This window comes from Podarcis filfolensis (genome assembly GCF_964270895.1).
Source record: "Podarcis filfolensis genome assembly, chromosome: 4".
Taxonomy (NCBI): Eukaryota; Metazoa; Chordata; class Lepidosauria; order Squamata; family Lacertidae; genus Podarcis; species Podarcis filfolensis.
Genome location: NC_139607.1, coordinates 50,752,738 through 50,779,220, shown reverse-complemented (window position 1 = coordinate 50,779,220; position 26,483 = coordinate 50,752,738). Strand labels below are relative to the sequence as shown.

General features: G+C 40.0%; 3 protein-coding genes across 4 annotated transcripts in view; 1 reads left to right on the top strand and 2 right to left on the bottom strand.

Moving 5' to 3' along the window:
* BRWD1 (bromodomain and WD repeat domain containing 1) overlaps positions 1–15,120 on the bottom strand; it is a 47,941-nt gene extending 32,821 nt beyond the window's left edge. For both annotated transcript variants that reach the window (XM_083608741.1, XM_083608742.1), the window contains exons 1-13: positions 14,769–15,120; positions 14,491–14,549; positions 14,293–14,322; positions 14,038–14,097; positions 10,177–10,327; positions 8,647–8,745; positions 7,159–7,319; positions 6,116–6,337; positions 4,742–4,842; positions 4,326–4,396; positions 3,784–3,884; positions 2,516–2,556; positions 473–571 (exon numbers count right to left, since the gene is read on the bottom strand). In XM_083608741.1, coding sequence (XP_083464867.1) covers positions 473–571; positions 2,516–2,556; positions 3,784–3,884; positions 4,326–4,396; positions 4,742–4,842; positions 6,116–6,337; positions 7,159–7,319; positions 8,647–8,745; positions 10,177–10,327; positions 14,038–14,097; positions 14,293–14,322; positions 14,491–14,549; positions 14,769–14,925 — 1,352 coding nt within the window. In that variant the 5' untranslated portion in view covers positions 14,926–15,120. The remainder of the gene's footprint in view (positions 1–472; positions 572–2,515; positions 2,557–3,783; positions 3,885–4,325; positions 4,397–4,741; positions 4,843–6,115; positions 6,338–7,158; positions 7,320–8,646; positions 8,746–10,176; positions 10,328–14,037; positions 14,098–14,292; positions 14,323–14,490; positions 14,550–14,768) is intronic.
* Positions 1–26,483, top strand: part of B3GALT5 (beta-1,3-galactosyltransferase 5) — a 132,287-nt gene that overhangs the window by 22,762 nt on the left and 83,042 nt on the right. The gene's annotated exons all lie outside the window — the stretch shown is intronic.
* On the bottom strand, positions 20,920–26,233 carry HMGN1 (high mobility group nucleosome binding domain 1). Its single transcript, XM_083608822.1, has 6 exons — positions 26,091–26,233; positions 25,536–25,556; positions 25,405–25,434; positions 25,258–25,308; positions 23,398–23,529; positions 20,920–22,054 (listed from the first exon to the last, which is right to left on the bottom strand). Exons 1-6 carry the CDS (start codon positions 26,103–26,105, stop codon positions 22,007–22,009), a joined length of 297 nt encoding a protein of 98 aa, XP_083464948.1. The 5' UTR covers positions 26,106–26,233; the 3' UTR covers positions 20,920–22,006.

The window sequence follows — 26,483 nt, the reverse complement described above, 5'->3', positions numbered from 1 at the left end:
CATGGCTACAGCCTGCACCAAAAAAAAAAATCACGCACCCACTGTTGCCTGGGGCTGCAATGGTGCAAAAACGTGGTTACAAAGCACAGATCGACATGGATTCTCAGGATTTTTGCATTGGGCTACCCCAAACTCACCGTCAAATCACATGTCTGTGGCCACAGCATGAAGCACAAAAATGATACATCCACTGTTTCATTCAGATTTCTTTTTCTTGTTTTCCTCCTCTAAAAACTATGTGCGTGTTATGGTCAGGTGCGTGTTATCGAGCGAAAAATACGGTATACCACTTTACCACTAGAGCAGCTAAGCATACTCATGACTGTTTTCCAACAAAAACAAGCTTTACACTCCCACCCTACTTAGAAGCTTTCATTCGACTAAACAAGGTAACTATATATTACAATAATACAGTAAATTTCATAGTCACTTAATGCTAATACCCCATATAAATGAAATACACTACACATACCCAGATAGCCTGTCAGCCATGTCCAACAAAACACTCTTCCACTCAGCTTGTTGGAAGCGCCATATTCGGGCTGTTCCATCTCTGCTGCCACTTATGAACCTTGGCATAAGTTTAAAAGATACTATGTGACATATAAAAGATAAGCATAGTGTTCAGATTTAAGAGGCACCTTTCAGAAGTTTTAAATATGCATGCTGCATATACAAAAATGGTATGACTGGAGAACACTATTCTCCAAAGGCTGCCTCCAACCAGTTCAAACACATTTCCCAAGGACATAGGAGAGAGTCAGCTTTGCAATCAGAAAATTTGGAAGTGAATCTAACTCCCCACCACATTCCAGAGTAAAAGAGTGCTGTGTTACAACAAAATGTATACAAGACCCTCCTAATACCCTAATCAATGTATTATCTTTTTCTGTGCTTTGTTTTGGTAAAAAAAAAACTGAGGTGCCCATAGATAAGAGTGTTGTGGGTACCAGCCGAAAACAGCTGCCATGAGCAGTTTAAAAAAAAAAAGTGAAAGTCTTCTGTACCACAGGGCATAATCACAAAAAATCCCACTGGTCTTTCTAATCCATGATGTTTCCTCATCCACTACTTTATAAATTATTTCCATCCTCATTCATAGGTTGGCAGTGGCAACTCTCAGGAGAAGGGTAACCCCATGCCCCATTAAGAGATGAACAAGCCACTTGCTCCATGAAATCACTCAAAAGATCTCACTTGTGTGATTTCTCTCAAGCAAAAGAAAATTCCTGAGTGGGGCCTAAGCATGGGTGTCAGAGAAGAGCATCAAGTTCATACGTTACTGCACTGAGGGAAGTGATGGCAATTGCTGGCAAAAACACTAAAGGAGGGTGCAAAACAGTCTGGTAATGAGTGTTGCTGGGGTAGCAGTATGGCCTGAAGGGAGTTGCAAGGGTGAGAGGCCTGGAGGGATGCATTCACTTCCCATGTCCAAGGCTCCTCACCCCTGCACTAAATAAAGATCAAACAGTGCATCTCTAGACTTTTTAGAACTGCACATCCAGTGCTTTCCTACACCAATCTAGTATATGTGATCAAAAGACTTCATACACATACTATTTCCTGAACCAAGGCAGGAAAACTGTGGCCCTCCAGATCTTGCTGGGCTGCTATAATAATAAATAATAATAATAATAATAATAATAATAATTCCCCAGCCACTCTGGGCGGCTTCCAACAGAACATCAAAATACAATAACCTCTTAAACATTAAAAGCTTCCCTAAACAGGGCAGCCTTCAGATGTCTTCTAAAAGTCTGGTAGTTGTTTTTCTCTTTGACATCTAATGGGAGGGCCTTCCACAGGGCGGGTGCCACTACATCTCCCATCAGCACCATCCTCACAGCACAATGGTCTGGGATGATGGGAACTAGAGCCCTACATCTGGAGGGTCACAGGCTCCCTAACCCTGTCTTACACTAAAAGTAACTTTGTGTGAATGACATTGAAGTCATGCTCCTCTAATTCCTTGCAAAATTGCTATCTTTGACTTGTAGGAAAACGAACAAAAAGGGGGAAAACATTTCATGGAATTTATCAGGCATTTATAGCAATTAACCAAAACATTATTAGGTCAATTATGCTGTCTTGAAGCTACCAAAAGCCATGAAATATAACATTCCTCAAGATTTATAATATAAAAATCAGACCATGCTGTGAAGGAAAAAAATGAACCTTCAGTGTGAAGAAACCAGGAGTTTAGCAACATCCAGTTAAGTATAAGGCAATTTCTTATGAACTGGTGCGGAGAAAGAAATGGACTAAAATTTCTACATTGGTCTATATGTAAGTCTGCATTGTAGCTAAGATGGGAAACCTGTACACTCCTGATGTTGGGCTCAAAAATTATACCTGACCACTGGCCATGCTAGATGGGCTGGTGCGAGTTCAACTCCAATGTGAATTCTGTTCCATACTGGTCTAAACTGTTTTTCTGTTTTACAGTATTGCTAGATTTTCTTAGGACTCTCCAGTTTACTGGTTTTTCCACTCAGCATCTCTCAGTGTAACATACCTGTCATCATTATTAGAAAACTGAATGCTGTCAACTTTGTCCTACAAGAGAGAAAGTTGTGTTACAACAGAACGCAAACAATGCCCATTAAATGCTTAAGTCACTCCACTCCTGTTTTGTAATGAAAGGAATATTAATTCTAAAGATGAAGGACTGTAACTCTCCAGTGTTTTGAATTCACCCCCGAAGGCACACTCCTCCACTGTCTCCTGGGACAGATGGATGCCAACAAATGGGACTGTCCATGTATAGGAAAGAATTGGTTATTCTCCAGTTGAATTATGAGTAGGGCCAAGAATTTAAGAGCCCTGTTACATTAGTCCAAATATCCATTAATTGACCCCAGCATCCTGTTTCCCAAAGTGGTCAGCCAGATTTGTCTGGAAACTGCAATCTGAGCACGAGAGTAATTACCACCTACTGCTCTTGTGCCCCAGTGAACTCCACAATGGTAACCTTGCATTAACTGGATTACTGTAATGCTTTCTACATGGGACGGCCTTTGAAAACAACACAAAAGCTGCAGTTGCTACAGTATATGGGGGCCAGGCTGCTAAGTGGGAAGACATACAGAGGCCTTACAACACAGGTTTTAAAATAAATGCACTGGCTACAAATACTTTTCTGGTCTAATTTTAAAGTGTTGCTGATGATTTATAAAGCCCTAAACGGTGTGGAATTATGTACCCTCTCTTAGAGTGGAATACTTTATGAATATTTTAACATTATAATGTATACATATTTATAAAACATTTAAGAAACTAAATAATAAATAATCCTTTTTGAAATGGTGCTTCCAGTGGTACACATAATATTCCAAATTTAAATTATGGCTTCCCGATCCTGCCTTGTTTAAAAGCAATTAACCATTGTTTCCTGGTTCAGACACAATGGAAAGCTATAGTTAAACTTTGGTTTTCTGGCTTTTCTGCCATTGCATGCAAGGGTACATGAAGCTTGCATTTCCTGACTTATGAAGCTGAGATTCTGAACGTATAAAAGGTGGCCACTGTGCTATGATTAAGGTTTTACGTTCACACATAACCTTTAACAGAACCAATCTGTTAACAGTACAATTTGTTCCACCTCCTAATTATGTCAACAGCAGTAACCTGGATTTTAAGATCAGGTCTTAAGCCTGCATCAGTCAGATTTTACAACAGCTTCTTTCAATGTGTGTGTATATATATATATATATATATATATATATATATATATATGTATAATTAAAAGAGAAGTTCATTTAAATTTAACACTGAATTACTTACAGCATGGCTCTCTAGCTCTGCAACTTTTTCAGGTGTTTCAGAACCAAAGTAATACATTCTGATAACATGGTCAGTACTTCCAGTTGCTAAGAACATCCCACCTGAAAATTTAAACAGTAGTTTAGAATGCTAACAGGCAGAAAGCTCTAAAAATATGGATTGGATCCAAATGGGTTAGTTGCACTTAAGTCCCACTGATTGCAAAAGGACTGAAGTCCAACCAGCTTAATCTGGACCCAACTCATTATTTCTAGAACTAATATAACTACTTATTATAACACTGAAAGTCTATGTCTAGAGGATGATGAATGCATAGCCATCAACGCTTAACAACTAAAAAGGTATTCTACTTCAATTAAAACCTTTTTAATTTGTAAAGTGTCATACAGTCTGAATTCTGTATAATATATGAAGAAGGTACGTTACCATCACAGTAAGAAGTAATACTTTTAATTTACATGCTTTAGCAAAGGTAAAATAAAAATCTTTATGGTTTCTCAACTGAAGACAGAACAACCTGCTTCATTAGCATGTATACTTACCAACACTAAATGAAGAACAAAGCATTTGAACTCCAGGTCTAGGTTTTTCCGTGAATTTCAGTGGCCGGTTACTTTAGAAACAAAAACAGGTTTTAAAAATACATTTTTTTAAAAGTGCAGTGAATTCCACAAATATATTCATTTTAGAAAATACAACATATTAGAAAATACAGCCTGCTTCAAATTTCTTCATGCATCTATACGTTGCAGAACAGTTGCAGTATCATTTTTATTTTGCTTACTTCAACAGTATTATTTATTTCATTTCTATACTGCTTTATATTTTCAAGAAAAGGATAACAATAGACTATTACCTGTTTTGAAGCTCACACTTTATTTTCTATGTCACAATATAAAATTTGATCTGACAGAACTAAAATGCTTTGCATCATGAGAACTTAAAGATGGTTACATACTTGAATTTCATAGACATGGTATCCCACTGCCAGAAGCAAATTGTTCCATCAACACCTGTGGAAGCCATGTAGCGCACTGAGTCTTTGGCCAATGGACTAAACTGTAAGTTTAAAACCAATTGAAAGTTACTGTGCATCTTAAAGGAAACAAGATAACAATATGCAGTGACATTCACTGTCTAAAATTTATTTTCAGTTTTTAAGCCAAGTTTCCTTTGCATGCATCTTCTACAAAATATTCAAAAGTATTTTTATTGAACATCAAATGTTAAATTTCACTTAAAGCAAGCATGATATAAACTGATAACCTGTCAGACTTTTCTATTACATATATTTACTTGGCATTAATACACACACACCATGCATAATTCATACAATGCTAATGTTATACTATGAGAATAAGACATAGTATAATGATGTACAATGTGACTGAATAAAGCTGAGCATGAATAAAACTGAGCAAAATATCAGAAAGTAAAACTAAACAAAAATGAAACCATGATAATACAATACTAGTACAAGAGGAGACAGTGAATACTGTACCTTAGAACTGACTACTTAAGTCTCATAATGGATGCTTTTGTATTATCAGCCACTATAAAGGACTTCTTTACACATCAATCGGTAGTACATGTGTCACTGCTACTGAATACACACAGCTGGGAGTTGTGGAAAAACCAGGTACAAGTGCTATAACACCTGGAAAAACACATGCACTGCCACTGTGCCAACAGCTTTTGAGCTGGAAGCTGCATAACTGATGCATAACATATGCATTAGTTTCCTGTCATTTAATGTTCTATGAGGAAACTAATCTAGTACTGAACGCTGCAAAAATTGACAGTCTGCTCATATGCAAACAATTTCACTTAGATTTCCCAAACTTATATTCATCGATGTTTAAAAGTACAGTGGTACTTTGGTTTAAGAACAGCCCTGTTTACGAACTATTCAGTATACAAACTCCACAAAACCAGAAGTAGTGTTCCATTTAGCGAACTTTACCTCGGTCTACAAACGGAAGCTGAACGGTGGAAGGGCACCGGTGGCAGGAGGCCTCATTAGGGAAAGCGAGCCTCGGTTTAAGTACGGCTTTGGTTTAAGAATGGACTTCTGGAATGGATTAAGTTCGTAAACCAAGGTACCACTGTATAATTTTATTTGAAGATACAAGCAAAACAAAATACAGGTTGTTTACCGAATCTCCAATAATTCACAGTGGGATAAACAGCTTTTGACTCATTTTACAGAAAACTTATAAATTAGTGTCCAAAGTACAGTAGAAAAAGGCTCAACTTTTAAAAACATTGGAGCATACATTAGCGCACATGTTTCACACAAAAACAAGCAACATCCAGCTAGCTAAAAACTTACTTGCAAAGATGTAATTGATCCTGTGTGTCCTTGGAGAACAGCAATCGGAGCACATGTTCTGAGGCACCATACTCTGATAATTTTATCACAACTGCCAGCAGCAATCATTGTGTTTTCATAGTTTACCGCCATATCAGAAATTTCTGCTGAATGGCCTCTCAGTGTAGCAAGTAACCGGCCATTGTGTGTGGACCAAATCTTAACCAAACAGTCATCTGACCCCTAAAGAGAGAAAAAATACATTTTAAGCTGAAAGGCACATTAGAGAAGTCTGAAATATGCTTAAAAACAAATAAGCAAAACAAACAGACATAAAGACCCACATACAAAAGCATCAAGAATTCCAAAATTCAGTTGAGATAAATTAGTAGCAATACTGCTGATTATTATCATCTATGAATCAGTCTAGCTAAAACAAAGAACAAGTGAGCAAGAGAAACACTATTTGTTGTAGTGCTCCTTTTCTATTCATTTATCATTCATGAAGTTTACCATGCTGCTTTACTGGAAAGTAGACAAAAATATTGCTGTGTGACAGAACACACTAAAATATGTATTACATGTCTGATTACTGTTTGTGAGTGCTTAGTAACTCAAGAGCAAAACCACTTTTAAAAAGCAGAAGTGTTATCCACCAAAAAAGCAGAAATTTCTCTTTACACGTGTATAAATAATTATAATATTATTTTTAATTTTGTAAGTTTTTTTAATCCAGCCTTCACCATAAGGTTCCAGGGTCAGGGTAAAACTGAAAATTTTAAAAACATTACATCTGTAGACCATTCTACACAAAACCACTCTAAACAGAACAGAATATAAATTCAGCAAAAATACACATCTATTTTAGAGAAATAAAATATAAATAATTTCAAGGGACAGACATCAAAAAGCAAAAGAGTAACCAAAAGAGTAAGTGAACAATTGTCACAGAAGTAGTTGTTTACCTCTCAATGCATGTAAAATACATTAACAAAGATGGGTGGTTCTGCTACAGTTCACTTTTTCCTACAGGGGACAAAATTTCAGAATGCACAGAAACTCACAGTGAATATCCTGTGTCCAGTCCTATCAAATACCACACAGTAAACTGCCGAGAGGTGACCAAGAATTCTTCTGTGCATCTTCATATGCTGATACATGTTGCCTTGGAATATAAAACTGGATCTTGTACATCCGGTCAACTGTTTTGCATAATTTACTTCCACTAGAAGAGAAATAAGTCAAACATTCATTAAGGATTTTTCAAAAAGTCATCATGCCGATGTAAACCTGAATTTAAAGTAATCACTTCAAAACAATAACATAGGAAACTGCCCTACACCAGGTCAAACTATTTGTCTATCTAGCCCAGTCTACTGACACAGCAACTCTCTGGGATCTCATGGCAGAACCACTTGCCGCGATGCTACTAGGGTTAGGATCTGGAATATACTCTGAGCTATCACAAATATCTTCCTTTCATAGCTTTTCAACTAATAAAAATTCCTGAATGTTTATCCATCATCTTTCCTTCTTTCTAGGTGGCAAAGGCCACCTGCATGCACGATGCACCTATTTCTTTATGTGCACTGTGGCATGATTAAAAATAGGCAATAGGCCTTACCACTTTTCTCAGGAATCCCTACTCATGTTTCACTTTCACCTGCAAAGGCATAAACTTTGTGGAGGCATGTATTCCCCCATGATATGGGAGGCGGGAAGCCCTTTGCTGCTATTGCACTGCCATGCACATCAGCTAGGAAGAAGGAACCTGCTGGAACCACAGTAACCAGATGTGCAGCTCTTCCTGCTCCCTAGAGAGCCTGGGGCTTGGGGGAACTTTTCCTCAAAGAGCTGTGTGGCTCTTTCTCCCAGGTTCAGCTAGGCCTGCCTTTGTCCTCCTCCCCTGTTGAAATTGGGGGGGGGGATCCACCAGAACAAAAATGGAATGAAGCTTCAAAATAAGGGGAAATTGAAAGAGAAAGAAAATCAAGAAAAATAAGGGGGAAGTCACTGAAATTAGGCACTGATTTATGTCAGTGCCAAGCTCAAAAGACAGGAGAATGTGAAATCCTCCAGCAAGCATCTACATCTGACCCTGCCTACCCAGTCAGAGGAGAGGAGCCATCCCAGTGTTAAAGCTGTCCTCCATGAGCCTCTGGGGAATGTCCACCTTAAATGGCTTGTCCACCTTAAATGGCTATGTGGTATTGCAGAAGTATATTATAATATGATATAAACAGCTGGGAAAAGGACAAAATGCTTGCTGTAGGAGTTGTACCCTGTAGGAGTTGCTTCTCCCATTATTTTACTTTTAAGTAAAGTTCAGCATAACTAACACCAGCTATTTTAATATATAAGCATTAGTGTGAACATATAGTAATAGTTTGTTCCCATCTTTCATGCTATGAATTATTTCCTTATTTTACAGTTTCAGTTTCTTACCCCTACTGTGGCAGGGCACAAAAAACAAAACAGTTAGTACAAAACAAAGAAACCAGAAGTGAAAAATCTGAGAACATAGTAGGTTAATAAGCAAAAGATAAACTTACCAAAACTTGGTGCTTTATCACAGTTAACAGGAATTTCTGGGGGTCTTCCTCTATGAAGGGTAGCAATGACTGAGCCTTTCCAAATGGGATTTCTGGAATCTGCAAATTGCATTTCAGTTGAATGCAGTTACTCAGAACATTTATTCAAACACCATTTCAAAATTTAAGAGTCCTTAATGCTTTAAAAGTTCACTTTTTAAAAATGGCCTGGTTTAAATAGAAGCATGTTACACCTACCTTTAGTATTTTAAAACTTCAATCAATTGCTCTATCAATAACATATTGAACTAAGGACTCCTGTACTTTTGGGGACACTCTATATCAAGCATTAGTTACAGCACAATGGTTTCAAGAGTTTTTTGTTTTACAAATCCCAAGCGCCAGCCCCTGACTGCAGGATACGGTATCCTGATCATTCACTAAAATGAACATTCACTGTGCTCGCTTGGTTGATTTTGCATTTTCCTGTTTTTATGTTCCTTAACTATTTCTCTACTCATTTCTCCAATTATGAATATTTATTCTTGATATTTCCTCTTCACTTTATGAAAATAAACAGTTGTGCCTAGTATACAAAGAAGCTCTTGGCCATTAGCTATCCCTAGAGATGCAACTAACATATACACAAATGAGCTGCCATACGAAGATGTTTTGCATTGTTAGCTACTCTTGTGTTCTTAAGTGAGAAGAAAAAAGAGGAAAGAGCAGTTGTGTAATACAAGGAGAAACATAAGCAATGTACAAAGCAGTTTCACTTCACAGGTTCTCAGCCAAGTATTTATAGGTTTCTCACTCATATTTCCCCCCCCCCCCAAAAAAAACTGTTACAACTACAGCAACTTATGGTGCTGTACTTGCACTTAGGGTGAAACAGCTTTAAGTTTTCTTTCTACTGATAGTCATGCATTTGGTGATAACATAATTTCATAAATCTCAGGCTGAGCTACCCCTCGAAGTATGGTTCAACAACATTTGGGATGTGGCTATCTCAGAATAACTAAGGGTTTAGAAAGGTAGTTACAAAGAGACACTTTTGTTGAAACCTGGTCCCCTTTCTTCTCATACGTAAGGGAAGGTAACAATTTTCTCCCTCCACTTGTCTCTGGAGAACCTATATTAACTATTAATGTCTTAAGAATCTGCTTGAAATGACACTAAAAACTCAAAGTAATGTTTTTTGTGGAGATGGTATTACATAACTAGACTTGTAATCCCACCCCCATGAAAAAAATGTATACCACCCTTTATTTGAAGATCTCAGATGTCTGTGTTTGAAGCAGATAATTGTATTCTACATAAGGTTTTCTTTTGATCTCCTAGAATAAACCTCTAAACCAAAATATCAATAACCACTATGTCTGTGAAAGAAGGAGCTCAAAGCTGGATCTGTGCGGACAGCATGTATTAAATGGGTGACAAGTTCATGCATCCTAGTCTTGGAAGTTTCAGTACATACTTGTACCAATGCAAGGTTCATATATAGTCACTAGAATTGAACACACCAAGCCACATTAAAAAGTCAAAATATACCTTTTGCAGTTCGCAGTAAGGACTGCTTGCCTGCACCTAATAAAGAGTTCACTCTCGGAATGCTGGGTGGAATCTCTTTATCCAGTATAGGGCCAATCCGCCTGCAAATTTGCAGCAAGTGATCAGGAGCCACATGTTTGTTAGACAAGACCTAACACACAAATAGGATTAAAACAAGTTAATATAACCTAATACAAAAATAACAATTATTTACATAAGCTAAACATTTTAGAATTTGTATTTTTTTAATTATGTGAGAAAAAGCAAGAAACAAACTTGACCTCATTTCACTGTTGCTTAAAATCGCTTGACAAACTCCTAATAAGTAAAGTAATCCTTGGAGGCCCCCTCCAGGTATACTCACAAACTAGGGAGAAGGGACTGTACACAGGATGTTCTCCCAGTGCTTACTTTAATGTTGTTCTGGAAAAGACCTACGCTTTTAATTGCTAACTAAATCATTTCAATGTTGCTTTTATTCCAATGTTTTGCATTTTATTTCGATTCTTGTTTTTTTGCTACTATTTACTGTAGTTATAAGTTACTTTAGAAACTTTAAAAATTGAATGGCAAACAAGTAGATGAACTAGTGTTTTGTATTATACTGCAACTGTAAGTCCAACTTAACTTTGGACTATTAAATCTATGAGCTTTCTCGTTCACTTAAATTTCTTGAAGATCAAACTACATTGGTGCCTCGCAAGACGAAATTAATCCGTTCCGCGAGTCTCTTCGTCTTGCGGTTTTTTCGTCTTGCGAAGCACTGCTATTAGCGGCTTAGCGGCTATTAACGGCTTAGCGGCTTTAAGAAAAAGGAAACAAACTCGCAAGAACTCGCAAGACGTTTCGTCTTGCGAAGCAAGCCCATAGGGAAATTCGTCTTGCGGAACGACTCAAAAAACGGAAAACTCTTTCGTCTTGCGCGTTTTTTGTCTTGCGAGGCATTCGTCTTGCGAGGTACCACTGTACGTACAACTTTTTACTCCCCAGTCCTCAGCACTGCTGCAGTGAACAGGAATTTTGTTTTATGATCCATAGTTTATTTTAACTGTGGCTTAAATGAGGTACCAACCAGGCCTGCAGTAACTAAGCCATGCTTTCTCCTTCCACCTTCATTACATCAATTTTAATTTGACTATAACCTCTCCCATTTTTCATCTAGCATGAATCTAATGAAGTTAAATTGTAAGTACAAGAACAAGATAAACCAAAACCACACAATTATATAAACAATACATATTATATGCACGTTACTTTTAAACTAGAGCAATGCATTATTCTCTCAAACAACTTAACCCCCCCCCAAAAAAAGATCCTGATGTTATATCTTGAATCCTGTTCCAAGGTGCAATTCTCTAGATCAGTGTTTCCCAACCTTTTTCCTACCATAGCCACCTTCCCACCTTATTTCCTTCCTGTGGCGCCCCATGGGCATAGCCGGGGGGGAAGACAGGGGGCAGCTGCCCCCCAATAAGTAAAAATCAATACAAATCTGAAGTTCTGCCTCCCCCAACCAAAGCCTGCACCCTAAATAAAATCCTGGCTATGCCCATGTCCTGCCCCCCATCCTACCGGTAGAAAAGCAGTTATTTAAATGTTTTGTTTGTAAACAGAACATGTTTTATTTATAATTTTTATAATTTATACAAAATACAATTACATAGAATGATAGGAACATAATAAAATATTGTTGAAGCAGAAAAACATGGATGCTAATGCCTCCATGACAGATGGCCATCCTACCTCTGCTTATAAACCTCCAAGAAAGGAAAATCCAGAACCTCCCGAGGGAGATCTATCTTCCATGTATTGTAAAAAGCAAACAACACTTATTTTACCCCCGTTATTTGACACAGAGGGGAAATCCTACAGATACTGTCCAAAAGGTGCACAGGGAATTCTGTATATATGGGAGAATTTTTAAAAGCAAGTGGTCCTCACTGACCTGTCTGAAAAAGATCTTATCGTTCAGAGGACCCCTGGCTGCGTATAGCCCCACACAAGCTTACCAGGCCCAATGAACTCAGTGTGGCTTTCTTCTGAGTAGACACTTAGTTATTTACTAGATGCAAGTCAGCAGCACAAGACCACCCCGCTCGGCTAGGGGCTGAGGTGGATTTCAACCCCTGGTGGGCCACCCCCTTACCTGCTTGTGTTTGGCCAAGCAGATAAATAAAAAATCCTGATTGCCTGGTTATTTAAAAAAAAGATTTTTTTCTTCCACTTCTCACTACCCTCTATGGCTATCCTCATGCTGCTAACCCCCATTTACGCGATTTTCACCTGGGGCACCCTTGGAATATCCTGGGGCCTCCCAGGGGGCCATATGGGAAACACTGCTCTAGACCATAGGTGCTAACTCCTAGGGGCAGAGGTCTCTTCTCTCCCGCCCCCTAACTGACGGGCACTGCCATTCAAATGATGTGTGTGCACTGTGCCTCGTAACTGATTATGATGGGCAGGGCTTACCTGTGCCCCTTCCCCAATATTTTATTCAAGTTGGCACCCCTGCTCTAGACATTCCATTTACTCAACTAAAATTTTCTTGCAGGTATCCATTTAATATTTCTGTAAGCATTTAATGTAGTACAGCAGCAATATATTTTTAGTATTTAAAATCTATGAAAACTTTTTCCATTTCTCTCAACTGACTGAATTATATCTATCATTTCCTTTTCAGACCCAAACTCACAGACATGAAAACAGAATTGTTTAAAAACATTTTAAGCTAAACAAAGAGTAATGTCAATTTTTTATGCAAGCAAAGTAGCCTTTTTTTAAAAAAGGGGGGACACAATGTTTCACAATAATATGTTGCAGTCCTCACTCGGGCTTGGCTGCTCATGCAGCAAAAACTGTTTCCTGTATCAATGTAACATAACAAACAGTTTTGTCCCAGTGTAACCCTCTATGCCATATGTTCACCACCTCTGGAGAACCAGGGAGCTCATCTTATGCACCTCTACTTAGAAATCCTACAAAACTGAAAATGTCATATTACCATCACATTAAAAATTCTGGTGGCATTTTTCTCAACTAAAAGAGGAATGTTTCCTCTTATAATTCACATCTAAGCTTCCAAAAATAAAGAATCCCATATGAAACTCAGTGCAAACCTAAGAATACTAAATGAAGGAAAGTCCATTACAATCCATGGTACTTAAAAAAATACATTTAGGATTGTGGTGTATAATAATTTTTTAAGCAATTCAAGCTTTTAACAATCTAACATTTGGAGGGAGGAGGGTGAGCTGCTGAAGAACAAAGCAGATGCAAAAGTCTGACCCTACAGTACAGCATTTCAAGTCCTGCTCATTTCCCCACCAGCTTCCAAGGCTACATGGAAGAGCTTGTTATTTGTTGTGAAGAGAATAATAAGCATCCATTAAAAATATACTGAATCTTCAGAACACTTATTTAAATCCTAATCCAGGCGGTTCAATGTAAATTTGAAGCCATTAAACAACTCAACCCTCTAGTGGAAGCCAGCTCTTATCTTCTGAGGAAAGCATATTTTGGGGTAACCAACAATAAAATATTGTCAGATTAAGGTTATTTAGCAAATCTTCTGTAGAAACCAAGAAATAAAGGTTCTTTTTCAGACTGCTTTATCCTAACAAGCCCTGATGACACACACCCCGCCTCCTCTCTAAGATGACAACATCCTCTGTTCCCAGAGTCCCCATTTATGGCTTCTGTTGACTAGCACAATAATAAATACCTTCCATAAAACAACACATTCTTTTAAAAGAATGAAAAATATCACGATTAGTTTGAAAAAGCAAATACTGTTGATCCCCCCCCTCAACAATCCAAATCTTGTTTGGGTTTTTTCCTTTTTTTAAACAACAAAAGTCTCACCAAGTCTTCATAACTTCTGCAATGTTCTCTTCCTTCCCAATCCAATCTTTTAGGGAGCAACTAAAATTGAAAGGGGGAAGGAGAGAAAAGCCAGATGAATTGGAGCGAACGGGGCACAAAAGAAAGCTGTTACAAATACTTGCACAGATGGCATAGTTTCCATCTCTAAAAGACATTGGGATTATTAAAAAGCGGGGTAAAAGCGAGTGGCATAAAAGGAATTTTTTTTAAAAAAAAATGAGTAGTCTCACAGACCTGGTACTGTTCCAGTTCTTGCACTAGCACCTGTAGGGGGAAAAAAGAAGCTGGTATTTGGCACTGGTGGAGGTTTTCTGCTCGCGTTCGCTTTTTGAAGCGCCGCTTCTGACCAAAGTGAAGGGGGGCGCTATGAAGCCGCCCTTCGCGGGGGTGGGGTGGGGGCAGTGCAGAGGGTGCAGGCGAAGAACAACTCACCTCCGCCGTCCTCCTGCAAGGCCCAGTGCTCAAGAACCGAGCTATGAGGAAGTACAGTTCTGCGAGAAGGAGAAAAAGAGGAGAGATGAAGTCGAAGCCGGGCTTCGTTGGGGGATGGGGAGGGCGGCGGGGGGGGCGGGTTGGGGGATCCCCCTTAGGTGACTGTAACTCATAACCAGGCTCAGTAAGATGGCGGCGGAGACGGCGAGCGCTCGCCTCGCCCGGCTCTTCCATCCTCTCGCTCTCCTCACCAAGCCGGCGCTCACTCTTCGCATTACCTGATTCAATGAGCGGCAGAGGGCCGCTGCCGGCGCCCAAAGGAGAATTGGAGGCCGGCAAGGGCTCGGCCATATCCGCAGCGGCCGCTGTTGCCAGGAGGAGATTAGGGCTGAGGGCTCTGTCTGGCGCGGCGGCGGCCCAGGCCTGGCTCGACATAATCCTATCAGCGCTTCCCCTCCCCCATGCGCCTTCGCTCTATTTGTATGTATGAGGGAGAGGTCCGGCGGGCGGGAGCGCGCACGTCCGTCGTCTGCGCACCACCCTTCGACGCCGCCACTGCCGCGCTCTACATTAATCTCTGCCCAGCCCCGCTGCCATTACTGCTGAGGCGCCCCGCGCGCCTCTGACGTAGCTCCGAGGAAAGGCGGGGCGGAGTGGATAGTAATAGGGAAGGGAAAGGGGGGGGTGAAATAGTCCCCTTTGAAGCGAACGAAATGGTTGCGTTTAAAAGTTTAAAAAACACACAGAGACCGCAGTCTGATGAAACGCCACTCATGTATCGTCGTGTAGTAAAGAGGCTGCTTTACGTGAGGACAGGGTGGTGGTGCTGGTGGTGAAAGGCTGTGATGGCTGAGCGCGGAAGGAGATGCGGCCATTTTCGACTTGGCAGTTGGGGATGAGGCTTCGTGGAGAATTAAAGTGGGGAGGGATGGGAGCGAGCGGCGAAGGGCTCCTCCCGCCCCTCGTTGTAGGGAAGTGAGAGCGCTCGCTTGGCTGCCTCCTGCAGCGCCAGCCTATTCATGCTTACTTGGAAGTAAGTCCGTACGTGCCGTGGAGCTTACTTCCAGAGACATGTAGGACGGCGCTGACAGAGGCACCTTCTTCCGGAAAAACAATGCGCCATTTTCATACAGATAATCCCCCGAAGAGGCTGATGCGAATCTGTCAAGGTTTTCTCCCCTGGTTCGCCCTATGTCTTTTCTGGTCAGGGTCTTTCACAATGTGCGGGCGAAAATCAGTAGGCAGGTTTACGTATGGAGATAAGTCGCCCTTTGTTAAGGAGAGTTTTGTTCATTAATTCCCAGGCAAATGTTTCTAGGTCTGCAATTAAGCGAGGAAGAGTGCGGATCGGTTGCAAAACAAACGCTAATGGTGGACTGGCTGTTCTTTTCCAAGGGGAAAATGTTGGCGCTTCCCTAAATAAAAGGAGCGTTTGGGGAGTGCCTCGGTTTAGTGTGAAGTCCCATTATTTTAGACTTTCTCACGTAAACACGCATGGGATTCCAGCCTTATTTGAATCCTTTGTGTGCTGCCTTGTCAAAGCAGATCATTAAAACAAAACCCCACAATAACCGTAACACATTAAAACAAAAACAAATAAAGAACAAATTATTCATTGGAAATGTGTGAAGAAGAGGGGGAAAGGTATGGGATTGACCTTCTGGAATTTAAAAGTTCCCTTGGCCCTAGTTCTTTGGGTACAATCCATCATTATTATTAATTGAATTTATATACCGCCCTATACCCGGAGGTCTCAGGGCGGTTCACGGAAAAGATTACTTACTCTTCAAAAGCCTGTACTACATAAAAACAACACAAGTATACTTCTTGATAGGGCTTTTCGGATGGTTCTCTGGAATTATCCCTACTACTAGTATCGTTTTTTAACTCAGCGCAGTCTGATCCTATATATTTCCCCCAAAGTCACACACTATTCAATAAGACTTCCTAGTAATAGTAAGCATGCGTAGCATTACAACCTTAAATAAGGGCCAATGGCAACTTGTGTTATACCTCTGACAGGTCCTATCTCTTGTGGAAGGACATGGTTGTGCCCTTGTTCTGGACTCAGAGTTCCCAGCATCATGTCTCTTGGTACTGTGGCTGCCTCAGATACCAGCACCCCTGCCTGTCTTTGAAAAAAAAGTTCCCGTAATTCAGGTTTTGGAGGGGGGTTGTTGCCTGATTTTTTTACTTGTCTGTGTTATTTGGTAGGGGCATTGTAAGTGTTTTGCCTAGTTGGAGCATGTGGTTTCCCACCCTATGTTTGGTTTCTTTTAGAATCTTTCTTGAATGTTATCCATATAACCCAAACAATAAAATTGAGCTTCATAAGACAAACACATAAAAACCAAACCAAGGCTGGCATTAGAAGTTACATTCACAAGAAGAAATGATAAAGCTGGTTATGGAATTAGTATTGCCCATCATGTCACACAAACAAGTGGGGACCATTTAAGCCTATATCTAACACCATAGAGGATTATTTAGTTAAGATGTCATAAGTTGCTGCCTAAAAGAGTATCTTAAATATCTACTCCCTGCCCAGTGCTAAGAAGTGAAATCAGACAGGGAAAGCCTTCTAAGCAGGAAGCTTACTATGTCACAAAGTATTTTATTTTCACCCTTCCCAGTTCAAATCATGGAATACATAAACATTGCTAGACTATAAATTAAACAGAATCAAGAGAAACCTCAACAACGCTACAACTACAATGGGAAGGATACTCAGTTCTCATCCACCACCCAGGCTGGTGCAAAAAGATGCCTGTATACCTGATACCAAAATATAAACAATGAGAAGGCATTCCACGACTTGTTCCAAACCAAAAATTTATCACAATATGTATATAAAAGAATCCAGGCTAAAAAATCTATTATTATCAGTGATTAAGGTGTGAAGATGAGAATGGTAATTAACCTAAATACAACTTGTGGTGCTGGACCAATTAAGATAATTAACTGAGGTAGTTTACAAAGATTCCACACGCAGTGCAGCTGGCAAGTCATTTGAAAGATTTCCTTGCCATCCAGGGACGCTTTGGGGAGGTATTTTAACTTACTAATTTGATTTAAACTAATCAGAAAATAGAAACAGGACACTTAATTATTATCATTAAATCTATGATTTGAAGTTGGGTTCATATCCTGGCTTGTTCTGAAGCTGCTTACCATGGTTTCCTGGTTCAGGCAAAATGGAAAACTCGATAATACTTCCTGTTTTGTTGCAAATGAATGTGTAAAAAGGTTGCATGGGTGGGACCTGTTAATGTTCTAGTTTTGCATTGGTGTACAAAAGCCCTACACAGCTTGGCACCAGGATACCTAAAAGATCACGTCTTATATACCCAACCACACTAGAGGGCCTCATGTAGATACCTTATCAGAAGGTTGGTTCTGTAGGAATTGGGCATTTAGCATAGTGGCACCTACCCCTTGGAACACCCATTACATACCAGGCATATACTTTTCAGTGCCTGTTGAAAACCTCCATCTTTCAAGAAGTCACCTAAGTGATTTTCATCCCAGTTGGTATCTATATTGAATTGGAAAACATTTTGATAAAATTGTTTTATATCTTTTATTGTGGATGTTCATATTGCCTTATTCTTTCTTGGGAAATTGCTTCAATAATTTAGGAGATTCATAAATTAAATAAAATAAGGTAACACATCATGAATAGGCCTGTACAGGCAGGATGACTAATAACAACTTTTGTGGGCTAGTAACTTATGAAAATTTATTTTGCAAGGCAGGCCTAAATTAATAACTGTCCATTGACAGAGAAGGTTGTAGCCTATATGGAGAAACATTATTCAGTACTGCAGCTCTAGAATACACGATCAAGACTTGGTCTTGTATGAGGACTCTAATTTCAGTAAGCTTGTGTGTAGTTTGTAGCTACTGCCATTCACAGTTAAGCTGTATGTTGTTTCTAGCATTATTGTTGGTTATTTTGACATTTTGTGATATATAGTATGGTTCTAAAAGATAAACAAGCTATTGCATTGTGCTGGAAAGAACATCACCAGCATCTCCTTAACCACAACGCCCCTGTAGCTGCCGAGGTCCTCACAAATCCCACACTACTAGATTCCTGAAAATACTCTGAGACAATGCGCCTGTGGACATAAGACAAATCGAATCAGTCACAAGTTCTTTTGCACTGCCCTTGGTATCTATTTGATCTACCCTAGGTTTATCAGTTGGTTGTTCTAGGCCCTAGGGAGTGGCATTCAGACAAATGTACAGTAGCCTTCCTTACATTTAATCAGGATGGGGATAACATGGAGATAGTAGCCAGGTTTCTGCAACACGCAATGAGGATTCGTGAATGTTGTACATTAACTTAAGTGTAAGATGCAGGTTTTGAGGAGTGATTTTATTGTACCGAACCCCATTGGAATTGTGTATGTCAATAAAGGTTTAAGAATTTCAGGGTTAAGAATTTCAAAGTGACAAGCAGACTGAGTATAGAAGAGGTCCAGAGGAAGAAAGCCTCTGGTACTGACTTCAGTAGTTTCACAGTATGCTGAGGAAAGTCTTTGACCCTTATTGGCCATAATCAGGGTCACTTCTGCCTTCCTTTTGAACTATGCAAAGTACTCAGGGCAGACTATAAATTGACAGGAAAGAAAAGAATGGTTCGGGGGGGGGGGGGGAGAGCACCTGGAACCTCCAGGAAAGCCTTGCAGGAGGGAGAACCACACCAGTGGAGGCTATTGTCACCTCCATTGCTTGACAATCAACACACACCCCTCAAAGTACTCCATCTAGAGCAAAAGCGTATTTCACTTGATGGATCTTCAATCTCCTTGGACTGGTTGACTTTCCATGTTCACATAGGCTTTCCCATGGTGTTCCCCATTTTTTCCAAGACATGATGGTTTCAAATGTGATTCTAGAAGACAAGATTCTGTAAGACTTGGCTTCTAGCCAAGGTGCTTGAAGCTCCTTTCTGCATGTGCTGCTAAAGCTTCCAGAGGGACAGTCCCCGGCTACTCATATTCTAATAGCCTATTGTAGTAGAAGCCTCCAGATGGCTCACTGATTGCAAGTGAACTCATATCTTGCAATAGGTCTTGATGGAAGTTGGTGTCACTCAAGTTGGATGTGTTGTTCTTCCTGTGCCTCAATAAGTTTCTGTGGAAATATTTAACTGCTTGCACCAATTTCTCATGAATTATCAGGGTGTGAGGCTGCTCTATACTAGCTACCTTGCCAAACCCACATTTAAAATAGAGATATTTTGGCAAGTCTTGGCTTTAAAGGCTTGTTCTTCGATGTGTCACTATGATTGTTAAGATGTGTTGGATCTCTTTACAAGTCCCATCCCCCTATCCAACTAGCAAAAAACTATCTCTATGGTGGACAGAAGACTCACAGTGCTTCTATGTCAGGATATTAAATACAAGCTTGTATTCATCTGTTCTCCTTACCTACAAGTTTTACAGGACAAACATTCTCCTTCACATATTATTTCAATAGCAGCTATGCTTTCTGTGCCACTGATCCTGTCTTACTGAAAAAGGAGTTTTCAGTAGAGTATTAAGTGTTCCAAAGTTTTTGCTATTTGTTTGGATTCTGAGAACTTCACATAATGGCAAAACTGTACAGTGCTTACTAAAGCTCTGAGAATCTAGCTCCATCAGGCTTATCACTCCATTAAATGTCACCTGTCAGGCAGCAGCCATTTCATCAGACAGAAGAGATTAGGAAACCAAGAAAACACATCAGCTCAGGGGAGGGACCCATTTTCATTTTTGCTGTTGATATAAGAACTAGTGCCTTAGGTTGCAATCCTAACACCACTTATCTGGGAATAAGTCCCTTTGATTTACTGAATAGGACTTACTTTTAGAAATTCTTAAAATTGTGATGTTTGCTCCCCCCCCCCTTTTCATTTCTGTTGATTTAGATTGTAAACCTGAGGGTATAGACTGTCTTATTATTGATCTCGGTAGTTGTTCCAAGTCTTATATGGACTATAAAGAGAGGAGATATAAATAAAGGGGAATATAGGCAAGTTTCTACCATTGAGAAAGTTTTCAAGTTTGCTGTCACGTGAATTTCACTTCTTAGAAGAGCCTGCTGCTAACAAATTTTCAACAATGCTGTGCTCATGAGTCAAACAAAGATAAGCAAAGGTTAAGGACCACATTTACTTTTGTGTGCTTGATCAATGGAGTTTCTTCATTACTTTATCTTTCCAACTCTCCTTCCATGCAAAAAAAGGCTAGAAACATTGCGTATAATACCTAAGCTGCCATACAACAGATACTGGGGATGGCTATAAAACCATAGACTACTGAAATTTCATTCACTAAAGTGAAAGCTTGTTATAGGAATACAACTGCACGTTTGCTTGTTTTTAAAAATCTACATCCCAGTTAATTTTCAGTCAAGCCGAAGAGAAACACTCACAAAATGTTTATGACCAATATTTTATTGGATCTTGTTTGATGAACCACAGACATTAACTATTTGTACTGATTCTTCTTCCAATAATTTGAATGTAAACCAGTCATCTGACAATTATGACTTCTTTGATAGACCATTAATTCAAAGTAGAAAAGTACCAGTGTCTCAAATACTGTCATGTGAAAGTCATGTCTGCTTAACCAGAAATTTTATCTACTCAGTAATTGAACACCACACACACTACACACCCAGATTTCCAACCGTTCACAACACGTTACAAAGCTGTTGAAAAAATAAACTACCACTACCAAAAATAATTCTTGTCACAGATAAAACAAATTTGGGAGATCCAACACCAGGGAACAAGTTGGGTTTTCTGAGGAAGCATTCTACTGATGACAAATCGAGGGGGATACGTGTTAAGTGTAAAGACATTTTCCTACTTGTCACCATGTCAACGTTTTATCTGTGCTATGCTTCTTTTAACAATTACAAAAACCATCCCACAGTATACAGCAGGTGTGAGCAACTTGTTTGCCTCTGGGGACGATACTGGCATATGCTGGGCATATATTTCCATCATATATTCAAATTTATTTGTAAAGGCTAAAAATTTAAGGAAACAAAGCTAAATTTAAAGTAACTGAAGTCCTGCATAAAAATAGCTTTAAAGGGCCACATGTAAATTGCAAGTTGCCCACCCTGGCCTCTGGAATGTTAAGGCTGCAATCCTATGCACACTTATTAAAGAATAAGTACCACTGAAACCAGTGGGATTTAGTTCTAAGTAAACATGTATAGGATAGCACTGTAAGTAATCAATATTTTGAAATTTCTCCTTAATCTAACATTCCATTAATTGCTGGTTATATAGAGAGACAACCAGTACATGATTTTTACCTTTTAAAAACAAAGCATTTACACTCAAAACTACGTTAAATGGGATATTGAGGGAGGGATCCCCTCATGCTTAAAAAATGTCTTTTCTAAAACCACTAAAAAACTTGCATTTACAAAATAGTTGATAAAAATATTCCTCTGAATTGTACAAGATGGTGGCAAACAAACCACTGATTAAGAGACTTTGTACAAGATGTTACTCAGATTTTGCTTCTTTTTCTCCTGCTGCATCAGATACTGGGGCCTGAAAAAAGAAAAAAGTTTAACGTAACAATGGTTATATACATATGTTTCAAAGTTCAAACCCAAGGACTATTAAAACATTATTTTAAAAGCTATTTGGTATTCTAAACATGAAAGCTAGGATCAACATAATTTTTGTGTGCTATTACAGAGCCAAAACATTTTTATCAACCAGTTTGAGAGTGACTGGCCACGAAGGATTAATATATACAATCCTCAAGTAGAAAAACATTGCTTTTAATGGTCTATCTACAGTAAAATATTGAACACATGGCCCCACATTGATGAACCTCATATTCCATCATGGTATTTCAGTTTACAGCCATAGTTTGAGTTCTCTTACTCTGTTTCTGTAGATTTTCAGGAATGCTCAGTACTGCTTTCCATACTAATTTCACTAAAAATCCATCAAGCTTTCTTATGATATAGTCACATGAAAGATACTCATTCTGCACTCATATCCTGCTAAAAGATTATTTTGTGGTTAACAAAGTATACATTTACTCATAAAATTACTGGACAATACAAATTCCGTGCAGAACTTTGTAATGCATGATGAACTTTCCAAACACTCAAGCTTATACTTAAAATGTTAGATTAATGCTTGTCCTTAGGCTTCATTTCAATTGGCACAGAGTAACTTTAAATTCAAGGACTTGAAATAGTTGTGTGTTTCATAACAATGATGTTTCTGACTAGTTTAGAAATAAAACATCTTGTTAAGTATATGCTTACTTTTGAAATGATATAAAAATTCAATGTAGAATAGAAACTCATTATATTACTCGCCATATGTTTGGTGAACTGATTGATCTACTTGGCCCGATCATCCAGGATGGCAAGAGCCCGGACTGGGAATATTAGTAGAAAAAAAATGCCAGATCCACTAGTGTGACTACTGAAAGATGCTAGTGGAAGATGAAAGAATTTACTAAAATGCATAGCAACCCAGAGTAAGAAAATCCCTGCTGAATCAGGCTAAAGACTTATCTAGACCAGCAGCCTATCCTCATGGTAGCAAACCAAATGCCTATGAGAAGCCCGCAAGCGGAACCAGAGTGCAACAGCACTTTCCCCACTTGCAATTTCCAGAAACAGGTATACAGAGGCATGAAACCCAATGCCAACTCCTCCTCCACTTCTTCCTACCTCATTAGCCTCCTTTACCAATATAAATATTTTCTCTGGGATAGTGGAAAGGGATATTAAATTTGTTTTAAGTGTCCTCATGTAACATCCATACAAGGCAATGCTGGGACGTTCTCTCTGCCAGTTAAGTCAAAACAGCCATTTTGAATTTAAACCAGAAAACTATAGAATACACAACAAAGCCATAAAATTTACCTCATCACTTTTTGCTTCTCCATTTTCCGCAGGCAAGTTATCCTTTACTTCCTCATTGTTAATCTCTTCAGCCTGTTTACCTTTTGGTCCCTTTTTCCCTTTTGCTGGGGCTTTCTTTTCCTCAGGCTTATCCTGCAATGAAATAAGACAATCAGCATTTAGTCTTTTAAAATAACGCATTCATCAGAATGTGAAGATTTGTGGTCTTAATCAGTGCTTTTCTTCCAGGACAAAAAAGGTGCCAGTACTGTGCACCCTTGAGTAGTCCCAGAAAAAGCACTGATCTTAATCATATTAAAACATGTTTGGAAAGATCTAAGGTGCCAGGACTGCTATGCTGGCTCACATATTTGCATCTAGCCCCAAAGAGTGCTCTTTTAGTGCCGTGTTGTCTTAGCACATTACCAGGACTCACTGCATATATTTCTATGCATGGTGCAAAGCATCATTCATTGGAAAAAATGAAGCTGTTAGCATGGTGAGAGCATATCAGGCTGTTCTTAGTTATTCCAAGGTTTGTACTACAATCAGTCTATATCAGTGGTGGGAAAACTTGGCCCGCCAGCTGTTTTGGGACTACAATTCTCACCATCTCTGACCACTGGTCCTGTTAGCTAGGGATGATGGGAGTTTTAGTCCAAAAACAGCTGGAGGGCCAAGTTTGGCCATCACTGGTCTATATGGAATACTAAAATAGGTCTTGCCCAGCATTGGATACCACCCTCCATTTTCCTGTGTAAACTGATATTAGATATTTTGGATAAGGATTCTCCCCCCCCCCCAAAAAAAATTATTTTATTTTCTTTAACTGTAGATTTATTATTTATTTGTTCAAATAAACCAGCAACTGAGTTCATAACACAGTTAGTTTAGACCCAAATAGAATTAATCTGATGTTCTTGCCCTTTTCAGTGAAGCTGAAGCAAAATGGTTGCTTCAGGTGATGCATGGACTGGTTAGAGAGGAATGGTGGGAGGAAACAGCTGGGAAACCACCAAGAGAAGTAGCCTCAGAGCCTAGTGAAAAGTGAGCACTTTGGTATATGAAACATTTTGAACATACAATATACTAGCAATGTTTATAACAAGTCTGTACAATATTATCCCCATGCTACCCTGGTGAGGTAAAGAATGAGAATATACTGTATTGGTTTGGCCAAGCACAGCTAGTGAGTTCATGACCAAGGCACAATTCATCAGAAAACTCTTCACCACTAGCCTACACTAGGTAGCTATCACATAAATTTACGTTACTATGTTTTTGTTTTGCTTTGTTATTAAGAAATTGTTTTTGTACTGCTTGCTTTAAATGCATCCGTTTCTTTGTTGTAAGACACTTTGAGCATGATTCAGTTTGTGGAAAAACGGTGTACAAATACAACAAATGAAAATCCCTTTGAAGCTGTGACTTGAATTTAGTACAGCTTAAATTTGGCACGTTTTCCTCCTATGCTACTTTTGGCAGACATCAGGTAAGTTCAGGAGCTCCTAATCATTCCTGAATGGATCCAAACCCCCAAAAGTAGCATGGCAGGAAAACATGCCAAATTCAAGCCGCAGCTGCATATGGACAATCCGGAGCCCCAGCTTTTATCTTTCCAGTACCGAACCTTGAATTGTATCGGGGGACAGATGGGCATGAATTTTGCCATGCCAGCTTCCACCCTTGGCCTCACCATTAGTGGAATGTGGCCCATAGAGTGACCACACTTCGATCGTGACTTGAGTCCCAAAGTAGTTTCCTGCTTCTACTGCCGAGATGTAGTAACATTGCTCCATTTCACAATGAAATAATATCTTCAGCCAGCTTCCAAAAAGGATTTCAGACACCTTGTTTGTCTCCCTCCCCCAAACCTCTTACCTTTGAAGCTGGCTTTTTTGGTTTGGTTTCAATTTTGGCAGTGACAGGTTTCTGAAAGAGAAACACCACACAATTATTACGTTTTGATTCTAATATTCACAATAAACATAATGGGTAAATAAGAAGTAAATGCAATTCTATACTTACAGCAGACAGGCGTGCAGATCGCCTTTTTGGCTACAGCAAACCAAAGCAAAAGAAAACAGTATTAATGGTCTGCTTAATACTAACAATCCTCCTGGATGCTTTAAAATACCATACAAATGTTTCCTACTTACCTCTTCTTCAGCGGCGTTCACCTGCAATGGAACATAAAGTATTAGAAAGGAACGGGGGCGGTAGAGCGAAACATCGCATGCGCATTAACGCCTGCTTTACACCGTCCAGGGGCCCTGACGTCACCGCGCACACGCCCCCCCCCTTCCCGCCGCTGTGTTGAGAATTCGAACCTGAGGCCGTATCCTTAACCAACGTCCGCGTAAAAGTTCTAGACGTTCCTGAACCTGCGCGACGGTCGTTCCTCGGCTGCCCAAACTGAACGGGCACGCGAGACGTTACAGGCCGCAGTTCGGCTAACCTCGCGGCCATTTACAACCGTCACGCCCCCTCCCCCCTCCAGAATAGGAGCGCGAAAACTGGGCCCTCACGACGAAGTCGTCGCAGAAAAAAAGAACCCCCCCCCCCAGTATGAAAGGACAGCCCGCTCGCCTATATTTTTATATCTAAATATATTACATTTACAAGGGGAAGGAGAAGGGTAAAGGAGCTCGGGGAGGGAGAAGGGAGTACGCGCTCTCGGCGCACATTAAAGTGTGCGCGCGCCCGTCGCCAACCTTTCTCTTCGGCATGGCGGAGTAAGCGGCGATGCCGAACGACGGCGCTCGGCTTTCCCTTGTGCTTTTATTTGTTCCCTATCGTCGGGCGGCGGGAGCGGTGGCGGCGGCGGCTGGCACTTCTTACTCCAGCCCCACTGGGAAGTCCGACTCTCACTCCTGCGCACAGACCAAGAGTGTGCCCGCCCGCCCGTCTGACCCCCCTTCTCCTCCCGCGACCATCCCAGCAGCGCCAGCGGCACCGCAACAGGATCCAGCCGGATGGGAAGGGAGGGGGGAGACGCGCGCGCACGCACGCTCGCTCTCCTCGGCACCGCCCCCCTCCCCGCTCCGAGGCGCGCGCGTCCCTATTGGACGAGCTCACTTCGCGCGCCCTCTTTTTAAATCACAACA